Raw genomic sequence first — 18,583 nt, 5'->3', positions numbered from 1 at the left:
TTGGTGGCATCACAAGCAAATCATATCGCTCCCACACGTATGGGCCACAGATTTCCTCCGCTTTTGCAATGAAATCCGCCGTCTGTGAAAATTCTTCGGCCGCCTCATCGATCTGTTCCTGTTCGGCCCATACACTCGAACTAAAAAGAACCAAACATGTTCAAAAACTTTGAATAGAAAATGAATAACTTTGCAGGCTATCTTACATAGGACCGATTGGTTTCGAGACGAGTGCACCGACCACGACTGCCAGCAAGCTGCTCGGAATGGGAATTTTCTGCACAAACTTCGAAATTCCCGGCAGCGAATCCACCTTTATCGCACTCATCAACCCCGTAACTTCCGCCGAGTGATGCAACTAAAAACAACTGATATTAAAGATCGTGAAAAAAGAACAAGCGGTAACCCATCTTACCGTTGCGTTATAAGTAAACTTTACGGCCGGAGTATCTTGACACGGTAGAATGGACCGGGCATGAATGGCCTGGCATTGACTGAAGAGATACGGATATTTCTTGCCAAATGTTTGCTCCGGCGTTAGCCATTGAAGCGCACTCGCTTTCGGCGAAGTCTCATAACCGATCACCACCGTAAGTTCTCCACTCGTCTTCGTCGGTAGGTAGAGAGTCAGCTTGGACCCGATGTTGGACACCGGGCCACCAACGTCCCAATCGAGCGGAACTTCATCGGCAGCCCTGCGGATCGCCACTGAAGACACATTAATGTCGCTAACATCCAGAAACTAGAAAAAATAATGTAATAGTTATTTGCATTATTCGGATCCGGTTGTGAGTCAAGACATTCGTACAATTTCCTGAAGGTCAGCTTTGATCAGTTTGAAATGCAGCGTTGCGGTACCAGAGATCGTGCTCTTATCGAAGTTCACCGTCCAATCTAGATCCACATGTCGTATGATAAGCTCGTCTGGTGGTAGGGAATATAAAGACTTATTTTGTATGCGCACAATAAGATAGATAGTGTACGACCCCATTGAATGGGAACCTACTCCTATCCATTATCTAATACCTACGGGCATTCGAGTAGGAGCTGGGGTCGAGTGGGCTTAACCGCATTGTGGTTGCTGGGCGATTTGTCGTCAAAAGCAATAGCACCAAGGAACCTGCGAACAACAGTGAGACGGTTGTCTGAGCACAAATGTACATGATTTATCCCAGGGATGGCAAAACGCTTGTTTTCCATGTTTAAGATGCCTTTTATTAGGAATACTACTTTGGCAATCCCACAAATTCGAACCGAATCAACACCAAACAAAAATCCGAGAAATGGCACATTTTTCTCAAACAACATAATCGGCACACCTGTGTTCGAAAAGTAGTTTTGCGCTTTAAATTGCAATCTGTGTTACAATCAACTCTGTAGGTAATGGGACGCAACAATCAAAAACACCGTTTCATTCGCAAACCAACTGTTGACTAAAAACGCAGTGATCTACGGCCGTCGAAAGATTTTCAGTACAAATTATGAGTAGCACAACGAATGCCTAATGGTTGGCAACGGTGAACGCAGCCCGTGAATCTTTCTAAACGATAACAAAAATTACTGAGACGTTTCATAAGGGAAAGGTCAACGTCAAAATCTCTTGCAGTGTCAAGCATTTGTTTTGGATTGTAAATTTACGCATGTTCCGATTCCAGGGGCTCGAAAAAACCTTGTAAATACATTTCGGCTCATCTCTTACTATCGTGTAGAGGTAGAAAACCAATTCATCAACTCAGTTACAGTTATGTCCAGTACGCAGCGAGTGCAGGTAAATGGAGCGTATGTCTTAGCTGGCGCATTTAATTTCGCCCGGCTGGTTATGAAACCAGTTGTGGCTATGAGGGGCAATCGGCAATTCCGCCAATTGTCTCAAGTTGTTGTAGAAGTAATGAACATGCCGGTAACTGCATTTTGTTTTTTACTTTGCATATGAAAATGCTTCTGGTGCGGTATTTTCAGCAATGGGCAACGCTTGCCCGACAGTGGCACATATTCGACTGCACTTGGCAAAATCCATTTGAAGCAGCCTCACTAATCCGAAAACACCTTATGGGCCTCCACAAACCTATCTACCATCCACTGAGTAAGTATTTGAGGTAACCAGCTGACTATTGCACAGTGAGCTGCATCATTTTTCGATTTCCTCCACTTTTAAGATGATTGCGGCGACCATGTGGTAGTGATTAACACATCGGAAATCGCTCTTCCGGGCGATGAATGGAAAAAGCGTGCCTACTTCCATCACACCGGCTATGCAGGAGGGGCCAGTTGGACACTTGCTTGGGAGCTGCACGAGAAAGACCCTACGATGGTAAAAAGAAACTTTGTTTGTCGTCTACTGTCAATGGCATGCGGCAACTTAGTATTTTCCCCTAAACACACAGATCATGAAAAAAGCCGTTTACCGAGCAATGAAGGGCAATCTGCAACGACGGCACACCATGCAACGCCTTCATTTGTTCAACAACGATGAAGTGCCGAAAGATATGCTGGAAAATGTAACCAACCAAATTCGCCAACCGCGGCGGGTTCCGCAACGGTTGGATCAGATCGACGAAGAAACCGTACGCAACTTCCCAAAAATCATGGACTATCCGAAAGATTACATTCTTCGGTAGAAGGGGAACAGAAACCAACCTCTTCACTAGTTGGTTAATCGACCTAGACCAGATTGGAAATAAACAGCGTGTTCGGCTTAGCCGTTAGCTTGTAGATTATATTTCTCCCGCAATTTGTTTCTTTACATATTGATGAAATGCGTTTCGCCTCAAACCGAGACCATCCTAGTGTTAGCGAAACTTCCGATGACGCAGACCGTTTTGCGGTTTTCTACGAAATCACCATACGGCATAACATGGAGGGTGGTTACACTTTGAAGCACACCGCACCACCAACATAGAGGCGTAGCGAGAATGGCACTAGCGATGCGCAACTACTTTAGTGCCTTTAAGACATCTTCAAGCAGCGCTTTAACGTCTGGAAACTTATTTTTCCTTGGCGGTCCCTTTGGTAGGCCGGACCACACCGACACCTTTTCTCCCTTATTTGTCTTGGCAACAGCAATCTCGAAAGCTCCGCGGCGTGGTGTACCACTATCGTTCAACACCAGCTGGAAGTTGTGTTCGGGCGCAAGCGCACAAAGTTCCGCGTGGACCTCTGCAGCCTTGCGCTTGAACACGGATCATGATTTGCAATGTTCAATGAAAATGTAGGGCCCATCGGCGTCACCTCCATCGCTGGCTGCAGGCGGCGTTGTTTCTCTTTTTGATTCGCCTGTTTTCGCCTTTTTGGTCACAGTCTAGCAAATTGATGTAGTTATTATTAAATGTCCTGGCAAGCAATCGTAAGTCGTGCTTTACCTCTGTGCTTGAACTTCCAATCTTACGTTTTTTGCGAGCCATCGCAAGCCGCCTTCCAGTTTTTCTAAGAACACACTTCTTTTACGCACTTCTTTTACTCACGCCAAGGACGGCAGAATTTGGCTCCAACGCTCGGCAGCAGAAGGATGCTTAAACGAAGGAATACATCGATTTTTGCTGACAACACTGCTCTTTAGAAGCGCGCAATGCATAATCGAGCAAACGATCGCATAGTAACGTATAGAAGATTGGGTTGAGAATTTCAACAATATTTGGACTTTCTTCGATATTCGGTGGTTCTTCGTTTAGTTCTATATTCGGTGGGTGGCGTTCCTGTTCATAAACGATCGCACTATGCAGAATTATTATGACAATATGACCATACCGAAAACGATCATCTAAACCTCCCTTTTGAACCTTTCGAAAACATGTTCATCGATTAACCTCGATGTCAAATATGTTTTCCCTGCTAGCTCGATTGTTGAAAAATGTTTGTTTACGACCGTGTGTTTTTATTCAGTCGAAACAATCTCAGTATTGTTTGATGGAGTAAAGATCCGCCAACTCGGAAGGCACGAATGACCCAGGAAATGAAGGCAACTAAACGATTGCTAACCATTGTCCAGAGGATAAAAAATCGACTTTGAAGAGGATTTCGAAACATACACTGGATGGCGGTGTTCATAAAACAAGCCCGGATAAACAACTCCCACGCTGACGGGATAACTTAGGGGACAAACTGCAGGCGATTCGAATAGAGTTCTTTGCCTCAAGTTGGCGATCAGTGTTGAATCCCTTAAACGACACTACCAAAGCCAGAGGCTAACAAAACGAAGACTCAATGTTATCCAGGGCGGATCAGTAGTAAGTTAAATGATCGGTTGTTATCAGTTCTTATTACTAAATATCTTTTTTTCGATAGAACGCGATGGTAGAGGTATCTACGGTCGATGCTATTTATATTCTTTCGCAGATTTGATCCGCCGTGATGAAGCCTAAAAGGATAGAAAACTGCTTCCTCCTAGCAGGATTTCGGAGCGATTTCCGTTGGTCCGTGTTGAGGCATCGTTCCATAAAAGTAATACAGCAACGGAATGCTAACATAGTAAATGGTTCGTTTGACGATTACTCAGACGAAATCGCTGGTGAAATGAACGCACAAGAAACAATTAATTCAACCCTTCGTTCAAGATAAAAAACATCTCTTTAAAAACACCTTTTTTATTTTTTATCTGTTGTCTTTTGAAGAGAGTACAGGTATTTAAAATGTAAGCGCTGCTTGCAGTGAAATATTTGACAAAATTTGTCACACATACGAAAATACTATTACGCTAAACATATTCGCGACGCAACGTCTATGGTACGTTTTCGTGATCGAAATTACACAATCTTACTTTAATTCTATGCTATATTTGGCCTTTAGGGATTAAGAACTTTTACTCCTGTTGTCTCAATGTTACACCACAATCCTTTTTATGACCATCACGAGCGACAACCGCAACGGGGGGTTCTTTACAGATGAGCTGCAGGCATCAGCATCCCGTTCGTTAAGATGCCACCTGGTAAAGGTTAAAGCAACATTAATTTTCCACACAATCATGCACCAACGTACTAGCAGCTCACCTGGAAGACCATCATCACTGTCTATCACAATACCAAGATACGCCGCAAGTCCTCCAATGATCAGCACCAGAACAAAGATCACTATCACAAGGACCTTCTCTCGTGGGGTAAACTCATGTCTACACCGGCATGACCAGGTCCAGTATTGCTCTCTGATAACGCTGAAATTATGCAAGGGGAATTAGCATGCACGTTAGCAGGACCATACATCGTGAATCACTAGACAACTGATTTAGCCTTTTCTCAATATCTACGTGCACCTCTTTCTATTCAAGGACATACCTTCCCCGCAAGGTAACAGAGGTTCAGACGCGTAGCATACGCGTGTGTCACATGCCAGGTGGACAGAACCAATTGATAACGTGGGGTTAGCACGTATCGATGGGCAATTGAATTGATAACTTTAGATTGGTGTCATTTTAATGATTGATGAAGGTGTGATTCATGTCGCTCCTGCCCCCAGGGGGTGATCGACCAATTGGAATTATTTTCTCTTGTGTGCATAGCAGAAAGATATAAATCAGCTGAGGATATCGTCGATCATCCGGCGACTAATACTAACGAACTCAGTTCATCAGCCGATTCCAACGCATCGAAGAAAGCGCCACATTAAGAAATCGTTCTTCACGTTAATTTCGATTTTTCAAACTTAAGCGAAAAATTCAACGATAGCGCGAACAAAAAAAAAGAAACCGTAATAGAATATTTCGCATTGCGCATTCAATTTCGTGTTAAACCTCCTACCAGCCGTTGGGAACATTATCGTTCGGTTTACTTTTATCTTGATCCGTTATCTGCGCGAAACGAAATTTCCACAAACTGCCCTTTGCTTTCCTTGGTGAATTTGGTGAGGTTTCGTAGAAAAGAGAATTCCTATTCCCGGGTTTCATGCTACGAACATTATAATTTTTTAGTGAAGTTCATGTCCTGAAGTTAACAGAACTCCAAGAGCTAGCAACAATTTCTCTGGCCTATCCCCAATCGTCTGGCCTTCGCTGAACTAACCTCGGTTGTGATCCGGGAACAGTGATCACCGTAGCTCCACTGTCGTTGGCGAAGGCAGGATTCACGACACCACCATCACTATGCAAAGGCCGCTCCGGCAGTTCATATTCCGGAGGCAATTGTCCCGGATCGATGAAGTACACTTTACTGCCTCTATTCGTTTTTCCACCGTTCACAGAACCTGCCACACTTCCTCTTGCCGGGCCAGCACCCAGCGTCGTTGCCGCTCCACTTATCGTCGGAAAGGTCCGACTAGGGATGATCGGACTTTGGAATGGTGTGCTGTACGCGGACGGTGGGCTGCCCAGATTGATCGCAGCCTTCGATCGGACCGTGTCGTACTTCGAGTCGTTGCTGGCATGCGAAGCCGTCGGAGACGGTTCACCGTTCCGTGTTTCGCCATTTTCGCCACCAGGTGCTCGGCTGCTTCCTTGCTGGCTGGTGAATGAAAGCGAGAGACTGTCACGAAGAAATTGCATTCCCACCGGTCCACGGGATTACGTCGATTCGCCCCGTAGCTGAACCGACCTGCGCCGCAAGAAAAAACACATTGAACCGGCGAGCGAACATCGGCTGGGCTCGAATCGAACTCTTTTTTCATCCGCACACGATACGCACTATCCGCTCCGAAACGAATTGTTTACGACCCAAGCCTTGATAAGGAATTCGACCAACGGATGGTGAGCGCGACGATTTCCTTATTCGAGGTTTTTGGTGCATGATAAGATACAGATAATCGATGGTACGATGCTAGGCCGGCGGGCGGCAATTGTTGCTCGCGGAAGTGGGAAAACATTCGTGATGCCTCCGTACACGTGGCCCACAGCAGTGTGGTGGCGTGCATAAATGGTGCATAAATCGCACCCCCAAAATGCTGGTGCAAGATTAAATTTGCTGCAACCAGATATCGGTAAATATCTTGTCACTGCTGAGTTAGAACACTAGCTAAATGTTGATAATAAACAGTCTATGTGTCGACTGTGAAGATAGGCAGACATTAGATCTTATCAAACAACGGCGTCGACAAAATGTGTACCGTGCCAGACAGAGTTTGTTAGGCAATCGCAATTTATCCCCACCTCGCAGTAGGCGAGGATAAAACTACTTCCGTTGGTACAACATGTTTCGTAGTTAAATACTAATCATTTTGCTTTTACTCTGGAACTGTGGCTCGTACTTCAGAATGAGACCCGAAGTGTTGCATACAGTGTTAAATTAACTTTAACCATCTAATCTGCGTTTAAGCTGCTTTAACGATTTTTTAAAGTTTTTTTACTAGATCAGCTGCAGTTCGACCTCTGAACCATCGATCCGCATTTGAATACAGCAGGAAGGGCACTCTGGGGCATGAAAACAATTGAGCGTGTAACAGATTATCAGCCATACGTCCGGACAGCATCACCATCGGATTCATGTAATCTACTCGTAAGACAGTTAAAAAACGTCGTGTAAAATAAATGCTACCGCCCATTACCATTATCTGCCGCTACACAATTACTGTTCCAGTCAACGTCAACAAACGGTCGTCGTCGCCGTTTATAGTAAGTCTACCAGTAATCATTTCGTTCACAGAGTTTTCTATTTTATGCGTAATATTAGAAACGGCCACGAGTGCAATTGGTCCAACTATAATTACCTCTTAACTAATTGGTCACCGCTTATCTTCTTTAACCGGCTGCGGGCAAAGTGATGCAAGCCAGAGTTGCATGTTGCTTTAGTGCAATTACTAGAGACACTCTGATACAAAAGTTACATTACACCCAATGAAAACACTTGACAGGGTCGATGGTCACTAGACTTTTTGACCATTTACTGCGTTATCTTACGTGTTGCAGTGCTAACACTTGCAGCCTCTCCTGCCGACCGGTCTTTGGCGCGTTTGGAAGACGCTGAACTGTTGTGTCACGTTACACAGCGGCTGCAATACTGATTACGGAGAAATCGCGATCCCGCCAATACACACTTACGAATCGCTATCGCTTCACCCGGGACTCCGGCGGATCAACACATGCACACCAACGATGGAACTCCCGCTAAAATGTGTTCCAACCTTTATCTCCCGCGAATTAGTTGGCTCGCCGACGTGGTGTTCGGATTGCAGTATGGTGGCGGACGACTGATCCATCGATTTTGGCAAGCATTAAGGCGGAGGAGGAAAATAACCTTGCTCATCATGAAACGGCGAAATGGGCTCGAAATAAAAGAACGCCCATTTTTGTCACGACGTGCTTTTATAGTAGGCCGTCATGCAGTACCATTACTTATCAATTAGGCGTAAAAATTCGGTATTATCGCAAACAGTACATGATTGCAAGCACCTGCTTTCTGGGTGGGAATCCCTTTCGAATCGGGATTCAACTTATTCCCGCATCGCCCCGATAATGACACAAGCGTAAAATGCGCAATTAAAATGCTGAGCAGCACGGCTCAAAATCGTTCAAAGGGGGCCCCTTTTTATCCGATAACTCGCGGTTAGATATGAACAGTCTTTTGCCATGTAACGGCATTTTAGTATAGGTACACTATGTTGAAGCAGCGACGCATCGCGGGCCAATTAAATGTCCTGCTTGATAAAGGTGGAGCAGATCGAACAACGTGTGCTGATTGTTGGCGAAACCTGTATTACCCACTTCAAGCAACGCTACTCGAGATACCGGTAAATCGAGTTTTACTTTATCTTTGGGCAGGAATATACAGTCGTTTCCATGGAGATACATATGTAAATGTACCCGGGAGACACAAAGCAGACAAGAAAAGTTGTAACCTTATCTATTGATTTATTACAAGCGATCACCGACAGGAGATAAGTTAATTTACGACAAATTATCAGATAATGTTAAGAGGTTGAATAATAATGGACGCGTTGACACGTGTTATTTGTGCAGAACTGGTGCAAACTGATGCATGAACAATTACATCTGTTGGGGCAGAGCCATTTGTACATTAACTTTTCAATTTGACTTTCTATTACGTTGAAGTTCTAATTTGCATTCAAACAAGCACGCTGGTTACATTTTTATAAAAATAATCATAGCTCAGAATGCTGCATAAAACATCTCTTCCTACCTTTGAACTTGGGTAACACATATTCCCGATTCAGGTTGCATAGAAACTCGAGTTACTTCTTCCATGAAAATCGCATTCGGTTGTTCGTTTATGCTTCTCGAACTATACTCTATCTTATTGCTTATTATTGAACAGCGTTTCATTTGTTTTGTTCTTCATTTTTGAACTTTTGCTTCTCTATTTGTGTATTGTTTAAACATCGTCGGTTCCCCCGTGCAGTTCCGCCAATAAATTTTCCAAATCCACCTCATCTTCTGGTTTCTCATCACCCGCCAACTTGCCCTTCAAGGGAACGTTGTAGAACTCAATGGCATCTGCCACGCCAACTGTGCTCATTTCACTTTCTGTCGCATCAATTAGTCCGAGTTTTTCCTGTACAATCAACTGCTGCCACAAGTCTGCCTTGTGACGGTCCAGAAGAACTTTCTTAAACTCGACCATCCATTCGTTGTACCGGAAAGGACCCAGCTTCTGGGCTTCTCCGCGGTACATCATCAGTGCCATGATTATCTTACAGAAGGGCGTCGGCATTGCTGTGCACAATTCTAAAATTACTCTCTGCATCTGGTTGGCAACAGTGACGAACTTTTCGCCACGGCGAAGCAATAGATCAAAATCTTCTGCAGGCGTTACCGTTCCGACGGCCATCACGATCCGCCGATCATCCGCAGTTGGCACCTGGCCACCCGTTCCTGAACTGATAGAGGCATCATTGGGAAGATTAATTTTAGCCACTCGCTGGAGCCATTCGGTGCGTGAGCGAAGCGTCTGCTCTTCCAGTGGAAAAAGATTTTTAATCTGCTGTAACGCTGGTATCGATCTTTGCTGTAGCTTCTCGGGGACAGTAAGAAGTTCGCGTAACTCGTTGTCCATCGAGGGAAGGGTGGCATTGGGATGCATTGCCCGGTGTGCCACTGTGCGGTACAAGTGTTGATAAGTTGGATTGAAAGTATCTTTGAGCACAAATGCTTCGCGCGTTTGTCCGCGATCAGTATCGAGGGAATCCATAAGGTTCATGCTGTTGATTAGCTGATCGATCGCTTCATACTGCTCCGCGGAAGGTTTTTGTCTAGCAGTCATCAAAGGAGCAAACCCGATCATATTTAATTCGTCTGAAAAAAGACAAAACATTAACAAACTAAGCTAGGTAAAATGTAGAAATAAGGGAAACGCCACCAAGTTACCTTGAAAAATAAGTTCGAGCATCGTTAGACAGGGATATTGTTTTTTGTGCGTTGGAAGTAGAACGTTGATCCGGGGTTTTGTGTCTCTTCGGTAAACCTTCACCGCAATCATGACCACTTTCAAGGCTATCATCGCTTTGATCAGTGCACTAAGCTTCTCTTCCGACCCGACGCATCCTTGCTTTGCAATAACCAGGTGCGTTCCTTTGCCGCACAGATACTCTTCCAGGATGTTCACACTGGGTGTAAACCCCAGACAAGTGAGCCGCGCTTCACCCGATTTATAGTTGATTTCGACCGCACTATCGTACGGTACGACAGTCGCCCCGTACATATAACCGTCAATAAGATCTTCCATCTCTAGCTCAATTCGCTTATCGTTGTGGAAGTGTTCGGTTCGTGTCTGTACACTCGTCGCCGAACCATCTGCACTGTCCACCTTGAACGGTCCTAAGGGCTTTTGCTCGCGAATCGAGACATACGCAGAGACGGAAATGCTCAACTTTGTGCCGATAGTTAACGTGCTGTTCCATGCCGCTGGCCGCACAGTTTTCGCATCGTAATGATTTAAACATTTCAGTGCACTTGCTAGATCCGTTAGAGTGTGGTTTGAACCCGACACAATATCCTTCAATATGCTTTCATTATGATACCGGGCATCGCTTTTAGATGTGTCCTCGAAAGAACCGGATGTGTCGAATATGGTCGTTCTGGTGAGGGACGCCGGATGTACAATTTGGTTGCTTATGATGTGAACATGATACATCATCGATTCTAAGTTATTCACGAAGCTACGCAATTCCGCATCATTTACTTCGGAGCGTTCGTATAAAGGCGAAATAAGAAAAATGTCGAATCGCGATATTTTTTTGGCACTCGTAGAGGTGCGTAGAAAGTTCTCTGCTACCACAAGTGCATCGAACCAATTCGATTCGCTGTCTGATCGCATCACTTTGTTCTCCAAGATGCGTAATGCTTGCCAGTTGGGCGATTTCATGTACAACGCTTCACAAATGTGTTCGTAATTGTTACCAGAATCAGTATTTAGTTGATTGTTGGTTTCATCCGTACCCATCAGGAGCAGGCCGACTTCATTTTGCGGTTTGCTGAAAATCTATCAATTGCATAGTTGTGATAAATTTCATACTTGCCACCAACACGGAGCACCCAATATCTACCATTCGCTGAACGATTTGTAACGCCAACCGCTTGGAGCATTCGAAAAAGCTTTCTCCATCTGGTCCACAGCGTATTGAAGTGCTTTTTCCCACATCGATCACAATCATGCACGCTTCCTAGAGAGGGAAATCCAAAAGTAAGCACTATTTTGCACAAGCAATCAGCTACACTTACTATTTGCGCCATATCTACCGGTACTGGTGACGACAAGTAAATTCGTGAAACGACCGGAATGTTTACGTTACATGTTGACAGGATACGTCACCTGCGCGAGATTTAGATGGCGAGTGAGATTCGGTTAAACCGGCTCTCGTATTTATAGGTGAAGAGAGAGGTAAAAATACGAGAAAGAAACACTAGTGGACAGAAGTTAAATGCAAATAAGGACAAATATAGAAAAAATGTAGCAAAAGACTACTTTGTGCGAACTACGAAACATACCTGAAAAAACACTTGGAACTGTTTTTAAAAAATACCATTTGAAAATCAAACTTGGTCAATCAATGATTGTGCCAAACAGCGTTACGGCGAGTAATTAGAAATTAACCATCTTAACTATTTTGGATACAATAATATTATTTAATTATCAATCCGCAGTGTACACCCTATCGAGTGAGCAGGCGAAGAAGAAAACGTGGGCAAAGAAGAAAAGTGCGGCTGTCATATTGCTCGGTGTGCGTATCCTGTCCCGAATGTAAACAAAACAGCAGACTTAACTTTTATTTCAGTTGCGAGACAATGTGATAATGGTAACCGTGGAGCACGTCGCGGCTTATAACTTTGTTACATTTGTCTTTTCGTTCAGCTTGTTTTGCTATGGATATTTTCCATTATCATTTTCCCCTGCTACAAAATGTAGCGTTGATGATCTGCCACAAAGCATTGGAAATGAACGGTAAGTTAATCGCAAAGAGTAAAGTTCTTACATTCATTTGTCTCACGTCGTCCCCGATCATTTCTTAGTTTCAGTGCGATCAATTACAAGCCACATACTACTAGGGTCATATTCATTGTGATCGATGCGCTGCGGATGGATTTTATACAACAGGAGCAAAACTTTCGCTTTGTTAACAAACTTATCGACGAAAACCAGGCATGTCTGTACCGCCTACAAGTTCACCCACCGACAGTTACTATGCCTAGGATAAAAGCCCTCACGTCTGGGGCGCTACCCAGTTTTCTCGATGTGGTTCTGAATTTGGGCGGCTCCGAAATGGAGTTGGATACATTTCTTTACCAAATGACACAACGGCAACAGAAAATTGTTTTTTACGGAGACAACACATGGACACGCATGTTTCCTAACATGTTTCACCGAAAAGGAGAAAATGCAGATTCGTTATTTGTGTATGATTTCCATGAGGTAATATCGTAGCATTGTCCATTTACTAACCGTTTTGCTGTACAAATGCTTGCGTTCTTAATAGGGCGATCAAAACATTACGAATTCACTGAACGCAGAGCTTGAAGCGGACGATTGGAGCTTAATGGTACTACATTACCTAGGACTTGACCACATCGGTCACGTGGAAGGCCCGTTTAGTGAAAAAGTTCCCAAAAAACTACAAGAAATGGACAAGGTTGTCGAGACTGTTTTTGCGGCAATGAACAAATGGGTATGGTTCGTATTTGTACTATAAAATCGCCTTGTTTAAGCTTGTTACGATGTAAATCTTTTCCCTGGCGGCTAACTCAGCAACATCACACCAACCCTTTGGTGGTTCTTACTGGCGATCATGGAATGCGAGATTCTGGAGGACACGGTGGTTCATCTACTGGGGAAACCATCGTACCGTTGCTCGTTATTAGCAATCAGTGCTCCAAAAGTGACGAAACTTTTCTTCAGATAGATTTGGCACCAACAATGTCCGCTTTGCTAGGTCTACCTATTCCCTTCTCTTCGATTGGCGGCATGATAGAACCAATGTTTGACCGATGGGAGGCAAAAGATACACTTTATGCAATGTATTACAACACACAAAGACTTGTTACTAAAGCAAATGCATTCCTTGAAGATGGCCAACAAACCCACGGTAAAGCAGATAATTTTTAATGATAATTTATTACTTTAATCGTCCGATGTCGTTTATTTTAGCTACTTACCTACAGTACGAAGAAGCGAAGCGAGTGCATCAAACTATGATAAGCAATGAATTCTCTTCATTATCTGGGTTCCAACGTGCTGTTTCCCTATACAAAACTGTAACAAAAAACATGTCTCAGCTGCTTATCACCAATTACATTCGATACGATATCATTTACATTGCAATAGGTCTCTTGATGATGGTTTCATGTGCGGTAATCGCCGTAGGGCAATTTGTGCATCTTACTACCCACATTGAGGGTCGGGAAATTACCTTTCGACTTCAATTACTTCCTGCAGTGTGTTTTTTGATGATATCTTTTATCCTATTGAAAATGATAACTTGTGTATGGCCGCATGCAATATCGATAAAACCGGTCGATGTGCTTTCTGCTATTACGTCGTTTATTTTTCTTGCCCATTTTTTGTTGTTGAAGTTTTTTATCAGCAATACAAAAACTAGATTGTTAGTTACATTTTTGAAGAGTACATTGCCTTCCTTAGGAATTCTCTGGATTGGTGTCATGTTCTACTGTGTTTCGCTTACTAGCAGTTCCTTCATTGAGGAAGAACACCAAACATGGTACTATGTAACCAACACAGTAATGCTAATGCTGGCCTTAAAGCAATTATCAATCATGAACCATACGATTGGCAGTTTGATAGTTTACACCAAAGCCGATAAATCATTGATTAGCATATGTAAGGGCGAGCGAAATAGATACTGCATAGAATCTATAGCTATCTTGTGCATGCACATTTTTATCCGGCGCCTCAATCAAACTGGCGATAAATGGCAACATATTCCTGACATAGGCGATTGGTTAGTGATGAGTGGTCACAAAGTTTGGCTCAGTATTATGATGATTTTTAGCTTGGCGCATTTGGTGTTTCAATTAAGCTTCTTGAGCGGTTTACCCGGTAACGTACTTTCCGCCTGTGCAGCTTTACTGATTTATTACTATCGAGCAATGAGTGGCACAGTACATCTTTTCGGTCAGGAGACATCCTAGTAAGTAGTACTTTAGTACATCACTTATTCCAGTACATACAATAACATTACCTGTTCTCATTGCTCCTCGCGTTTTGTCTCCATTTTCAGCTCATCGTTTTGTGTCACGTTGTTTTGGATAAATCTGTTAGAAATATTCCTGATTGGATTGTTACCTTTGTTGTATTATCGAATGGTTAAAGGCGAGAAAACGAATCACAATAACATGAATCAATTTTTCGGCCATTGTGTTAAAGTTGTCATACTGCTAGTCGCTCTTTTGAGCAAACCACATAATGTGATGCTTCTTGGTGCATTAATAGCCTCAAGTAGATACGTAACGAGAAGCATTGACCGAGTAGCAGATATGACAGACACAAATTTAACACTCAAAATAATCACTCACTACTGGCTCGGAAAAGCGTTTTATTTCTATCAGGTAAGGCTAAGGGTAATATGTTTACACCATATTTTTTATGCTTGTACTATCGCCATAATTTGTTTCAGGGCAATTCCAACAGTTTAGCTACCATCGATGTCAACGCCGGATATGTGGGGCTAGAACATTTCGATATGTTTCGTGTTGGTTTTTTCCTGACTTTGCAAACCTTTTGCGGCCCAATAATAAGTTTTCTCATGCTGATACACCATCTACGTTTTTCGCAACAATCCTACAAGTAAGTATAAGTACACCGAGTCAAGGCCATGTAATATCCCTAATATTTTTCAGCCACCTTCAACAGAAAAATTTCGAAGCACCGAAGAGGCGATGGGTTTTAGTTATACTAAACGCAATGGTTATGCTTCCCGCTACATGTTTCGTAATAGTGGCAACGCTTTTAAGAGACCACTTATTCGTGTGGACGGTCTTCTCGCCAAAGATCATGTACGAATACTTCAACCTGTTAATAGTATCAATTCAAATAGTTCTAGTCATGTGTCTATTACCAACACAACGAAACCACGAGAAGGAAATACACAATTGACATAGTTTAAACATCCATATTGGTTTGTTCTTTATTGTAATGAAAATAAAAAAGTTTAGTAAAAAAAGAAAACGGTAACATAGTTCTATTAGTTTAGTTAAGCTTGTTCGCCTGCAGGGCATAGTGAACATCATCCGAGCTGATGTTGAGCAGAATTTTCTGATAAATATCATTTCTACTGTTTTCGCAAATCAGCAATCGGGAAGCTCCAAGTTTCGCGCAAATCATCATTGCACGCCCAGGGTTAGGCACACTGATACCGGAAAAAGCAGCAAGCGTTTCGAACTGAGCATATACTCCCAAAAAGTTGCATTCCTCAATGCCCGTACGGGCAACTTCGGCCGTTACGGCTTGTAAGAACAGTTGCTCCATACTTGAACAACTTCGAATCGTTTTCACATGTACGCTGGCGATCATTTCTGCTAACGCTGCCTGCACGTGCAGTATTGAGACCATCGTGGACTGGCCGGGGTTGTAGTTTTTTCGTGATTGATCGTCGGCCAGCTCAGTGGCCCTGCGGCAGATGTCCAATGCGCGCCGCGCATCCCCGGATACTGCCGCTACTTTGCGCGACACAAGCTGAACGGCATCGCTATTGAACGCATCGGTACCAGCTAGTCGTGCCATAACTATCTCCTGCAGCTGACGGAAGTTGTACGGCTGAAAGGTAAGCCTAGTGAGACCAAGACGGGACGAAATTTTTCCCATCAACATTCGCTCCGGAAGGTCCATGGTGTTAGCGATCGTCACCACGATCAACTGTGCCGTTGACAGCGTTGGCCAGTTCAAAAGATTGTAGACCACATCCTGCCGCTGGTTGCAAAGCACATCCAGCTCATCCACCAACAGCACAGTGGTGGTCCGACGGGGTGCCTTGGTCGCAAATCGTTTATTGAGAAGGTTGTAAGCTTGCTCCCAGGCCAGTGTTTTGCCCGTGAGCTGGCGGTAGATGTGAACGTAGGCTTGGCGCGGTTCCGTTAGCTTCATGCCGTTAATATCGACAAAATCGAATTTGGGTATCTGCTCCTCTTCCGATAAGCTCTTCAGCGCACGTATGACGGCGGTCGTTGTGGCTGTCTTGCCAGTGCCGGGAACCCCCGACACATACATGCAACCGCTGCAGTGATCAAAAATTTTTCCTTCTAAAAAGTTGTAAATTATTTCGTACTCCTTTTCCCGGCAAGGTAGACTACTAGGAGTCGCGGCGACATGCAACTGTTCGCGAGCAATCGTTAGATCGTTAGACCCACTTTCCACAGGTCGAATTCTCGAGTGAATAGTTGGTTTGATATCGCCAGAGCGAATGAGTTTCATCTTTTGGGCGCTGCTTGACGTTGAATGACTGCCGCTTGGTGTACCACGATGTCGATCCTTTTTTGGGGTTTTACAGTCTACCATTTTTGCTTCCGAGGTTACAAATTCTAGCCTACGAGATGCGCGATGATTTCCAGCACATTCTTCCACTATATTGGATAACTGTACGTTGCGCTTCGGAGTGCCAAGTTCCTCCGAAGCTTTTGTGCTAGAATTCTTCAAAATACTCTTCCTTGATGCCCTGGGCGTATCATCTCGCCCACTTAAAAGAGATTTGCGACACTTTGGCGGCGAAACATCGTTGTCCACTGTTGCTGAGCCAAGTGTTGAACGTTTTCGAGTGGATTTTGGTGTATGGGCATGTTTTTGTGTCTCCGAAATTCGCAATTTTATCTTCAAATTGGCAACATCGGCATCCTTCTGTTTGACGATTGAATAGTTCATACAATCTGCGTGTTGATCATTTTGACCATTACCCAGGTCGTCGTCCAGGTTTCTTCGAAAACGTTGCGAGCTTCTTGAACTCTTTCGCAGTTTTGGAGAGCAGGTGCGATCATCGTCCTCTAAATCCACTTCGCTTAGGGAATCGGTTATTTGATCGATATCATATCTGGCATCGATGAGTTTCACCTTCCAACGATCGTCATGTAGCATTCGTTTCTGATCAGCGTTTAGATTTGCCATGTTTTCTACTGATTTTGAACGTGTAATCTTGACTTTAGGCGTCCTCGGGGTTAGTTGATTCGTTTTATCCGTCATCATCGTTCTTCTTCTGATTGACCTTGCTTCGTTGGGCGGTGCTATCAAGGGCTCAAGATGCCATTTTCTAGCAGACGATTTTACTAACTTGTAACGAACAAAAAAAGCCGCTTGTTTGCTGGGCGGTTGCTCGGACTTTACAACTGAATTCAACGGAACTTTTTGTACTTGACATACATTAAAAATTGTCTCTATCGATATATCGGGATCAAAGCGAGAATCTTCGACCACCTCACGAGCATCGAATGCATAGTTTTCATCAGAAGTTACGGATTTTGGCAAACCTGCAGGTCTGGAATCGACAGACGGGGCAGTTACTAAGTATGCCTGTTAATTGAAATGCTCATTTTTCGAACCTTACCTTGAATACCATTGTACAATTGCTCTGCAAGGGTCCCTGTTATTGTTGGCGTCAGTGGAGAATAATTCGTACATGTGAAGGATTTGGGCCACGTCGCACCCATCGATTGAATCGGGCTCAGCAGCATCCATGTTAGATACCAGAATGAAATTTCCCACTTCCAACGTTAAAGCACCAAAAATACATTTCCTACGGAGTGCAAAAAGCAATTAATAGCTTAATTACAGTGAGCGATCGAAAGCGCCAGCGCATTAGTGTTACTTACGAATAGAATGCTGCCGAACGATGTTTGAAATTAGAAATATCCGGATCTTGCGCCTTGCTTACCCAAGATACAGGAAAATTGGCTACAGTTTTCATAGTGGATGAATTAAAGTGCGATAGACGAAAAAACGAACAGCTCAGAGGCTAAACACTGCATGAACTGTGAATATTGTTGCTGCTTTTCGGCGGGTAAGGAAACGTTGACAACTGTATTTTGGCGGGAACCTGGATTAATGATTCTAAGGCAGGATATGTCAGCTAATATTTCAAAAGAGAGTTAGCGTGTCAGATTTCTACCACCACCTGTGAACTTTTTCAACCTTTTCTGTGAACTTTTCTGTGAAGAAGTTAGGAAAAATCTCCTTAATAATTTTGTTTGCCGTTTGCACCTTTGTTATAGTTAAAATGC

The 18,583-nt window shown here is 43.7% G+C and overlaps 6 protein-coding genes and 1 pseudogene across 7 annotated transcripts; 2 read left to right on the top strand and 5 right to left on the bottom strand.

The window, feature by feature from the left end:
- Positions 1 to 1,454, bottom strand: part of LOC131207730 (leukotriene A-4 hydrolase-like) — a 7,790-nt pseudogene extending 6,336 nt beyond the window's left edge.
- A 171-nt stretch (positions 1,455 to 1,625) lies between these two features.
- LOC131209660 (large ribosomal subunit protein uL13m) lies at positions 1,626 to 2,719 on the top strand. Its single transcript, XM_058202774.1, has 4 exons — positions 1,626 to 1,768; positions 1,960 to 2,083; positions 2,157 to 2,311; positions 2,385 to 2,719. Exons 1-4 carry the CDS (start codon positions 1,745 to 1,747, stop codon positions 2,616 to 2,618), a joined length of 537 nt encoding a protein of 178 aa, XP_058058757.1. The 5' UTR covers positions 1,626 to 1,744; the 3' UTR covers positions 2,619 to 2,719.
- LOC131209661 (selenoprotein H-like) lies at positions 2,696 to 3,489 on the bottom strand. The gene is made up of 2 exons (XM_058202775.1): positions 3,360 to 3,489; positions 2,696 to 3,298 (listed from the first exon to the last, which is right to left on the bottom strand). The coding sequence occupies exons 1-2, from the start codon at positions 3,399 to 3,401 to the stop codon at positions 2,933 to 2,935; spliced, it is 408 nt and encodes a 135-aa protein (XP_058058758.1). The 5' UTR covers positions 3,402 to 3,489; the 3' UTR covers positions 2,696 to 2,932.
- A 1,097-nt stretch (positions 3,490 to 4,586) lies between these two features.
- LOC131210028 (uncharacterized) lies at positions 4,587 to 7,894 on the bottom strand. Of its 2 annotated transcripts, none has more exons than XM_058203215.1 (4): positions 7,814 to 7,894; positions 5,988 to 6,515; positions 4,983 to 5,143; positions 4,587 to 4,918 (listed from the first exon to the last, which is right to left on the bottom strand). In XM_058203215.1, the coding sequence occupies exons 2-4, from the start codon at positions 6,464 to 6,466 to the stop codon at positions 4,872 to 4,874; spliced, it is 687 nt and encodes a 228-aa protein (XP_058059198.1). In that variant the 5' UTR covers positions 6,467 to 6,515; positions 7,814 to 7,894; the 3' UTR covers positions 4,587 to 4,871. The 2 variants fall into 2 exon arrangements, with proteins under 2 accessions (XP_058059198.1, XP_058059197.1); XM_058203214.1 differs by having other exon boundaries at positions 7,624 to 7,892.
- Positions 7,895 to 8,794: 900 nt separating this feature from the next.
- On the bottom strand, positions 8,795 to 11,602 carry LOC131207729 (X-ray repair cross-complementing protein 5). Its single transcript, XM_058200355.1, has 4 exons — positions 11,591 to 11,602; positions 11,416 to 11,532; positions 10,238 to 11,351; positions 8,795 to 10,165 (listed from the first exon to the last, which is right to left on the bottom strand). Exons 1-4 carry the CDS (start codon positions 11,600 to 11,602, stop codon positions 9,246 to 9,248), a joined length of 2,163 nt encoding a protein of 720 aa, XP_058056338.1. The 3' UTR covers positions 8,795 to 9,245.
- Positions 11,603 to 12,133: 531 nt separating this feature from the next.
- Positions 12,134 to 13,191, top strand: LOC131209958 (uncharacterized). Its single transcript, XM_058203133.1, has 3 exons — positions 12,134 to 12,311; positions 12,380 to 12,779; positions 12,844 to 13,191. The coding sequence occupies exons 1-3, from the start codon at positions 12,163 to 12,165 to the stop codon at positions 13,054 to 13,056; spliced, it is 762 nt and encodes a 253-aa protein (XP_058059116.1). The 5' UTR covers positions 12,134 to 12,162; the 3' UTR covers positions 13,057 to 13,191.
- A 2,378-nt stretch (positions 13,192 to 15,569) lies between these two features.
- On the bottom strand, positions 15,570 to 18,285 carry LOC131210251 (origin recognition complex subunit 1). Its single transcript, XM_058203465.1, has 3 exons — positions 18,176 to 18,285; positions 17,911 to 18,099; positions 15,570 to 17,841 (listed from the first exon to the last, which is right to left on the bottom strand). The coding sequence occupies exons 1-3, from the start codon at positions 18,268 to 18,270 to the stop codon at positions 15,570 to 15,572; spliced, it is 2,556 nt and encodes an 851-aa protein (XP_058059448.1). The 5' UTR covers positions 18,271 to 18,285.
- Positions 18,286 to 18,583: the final 298 nt, after the last annotated feature.

Source organism: Anopheles bellator, chromosome 2 (assembly GCF_943735745.2).
Source record: "Anopheles bellator chromosome 2, idAnoBellAS_SP24_06.2, whole genome shotgun sequence".
In the NCBI taxonomy this organism is placed as follows: domain Eukaryota; kingdom Metazoa; phylum Arthropoda; class Insecta; order Diptera; family Culicidae; genus Anopheles; species Anopheles bellator.
The sequence above is the reverse complement of the archived record's forward strand: the minus strand, read 5'-3'. Positions and strand labels throughout refer to the sequence as shown.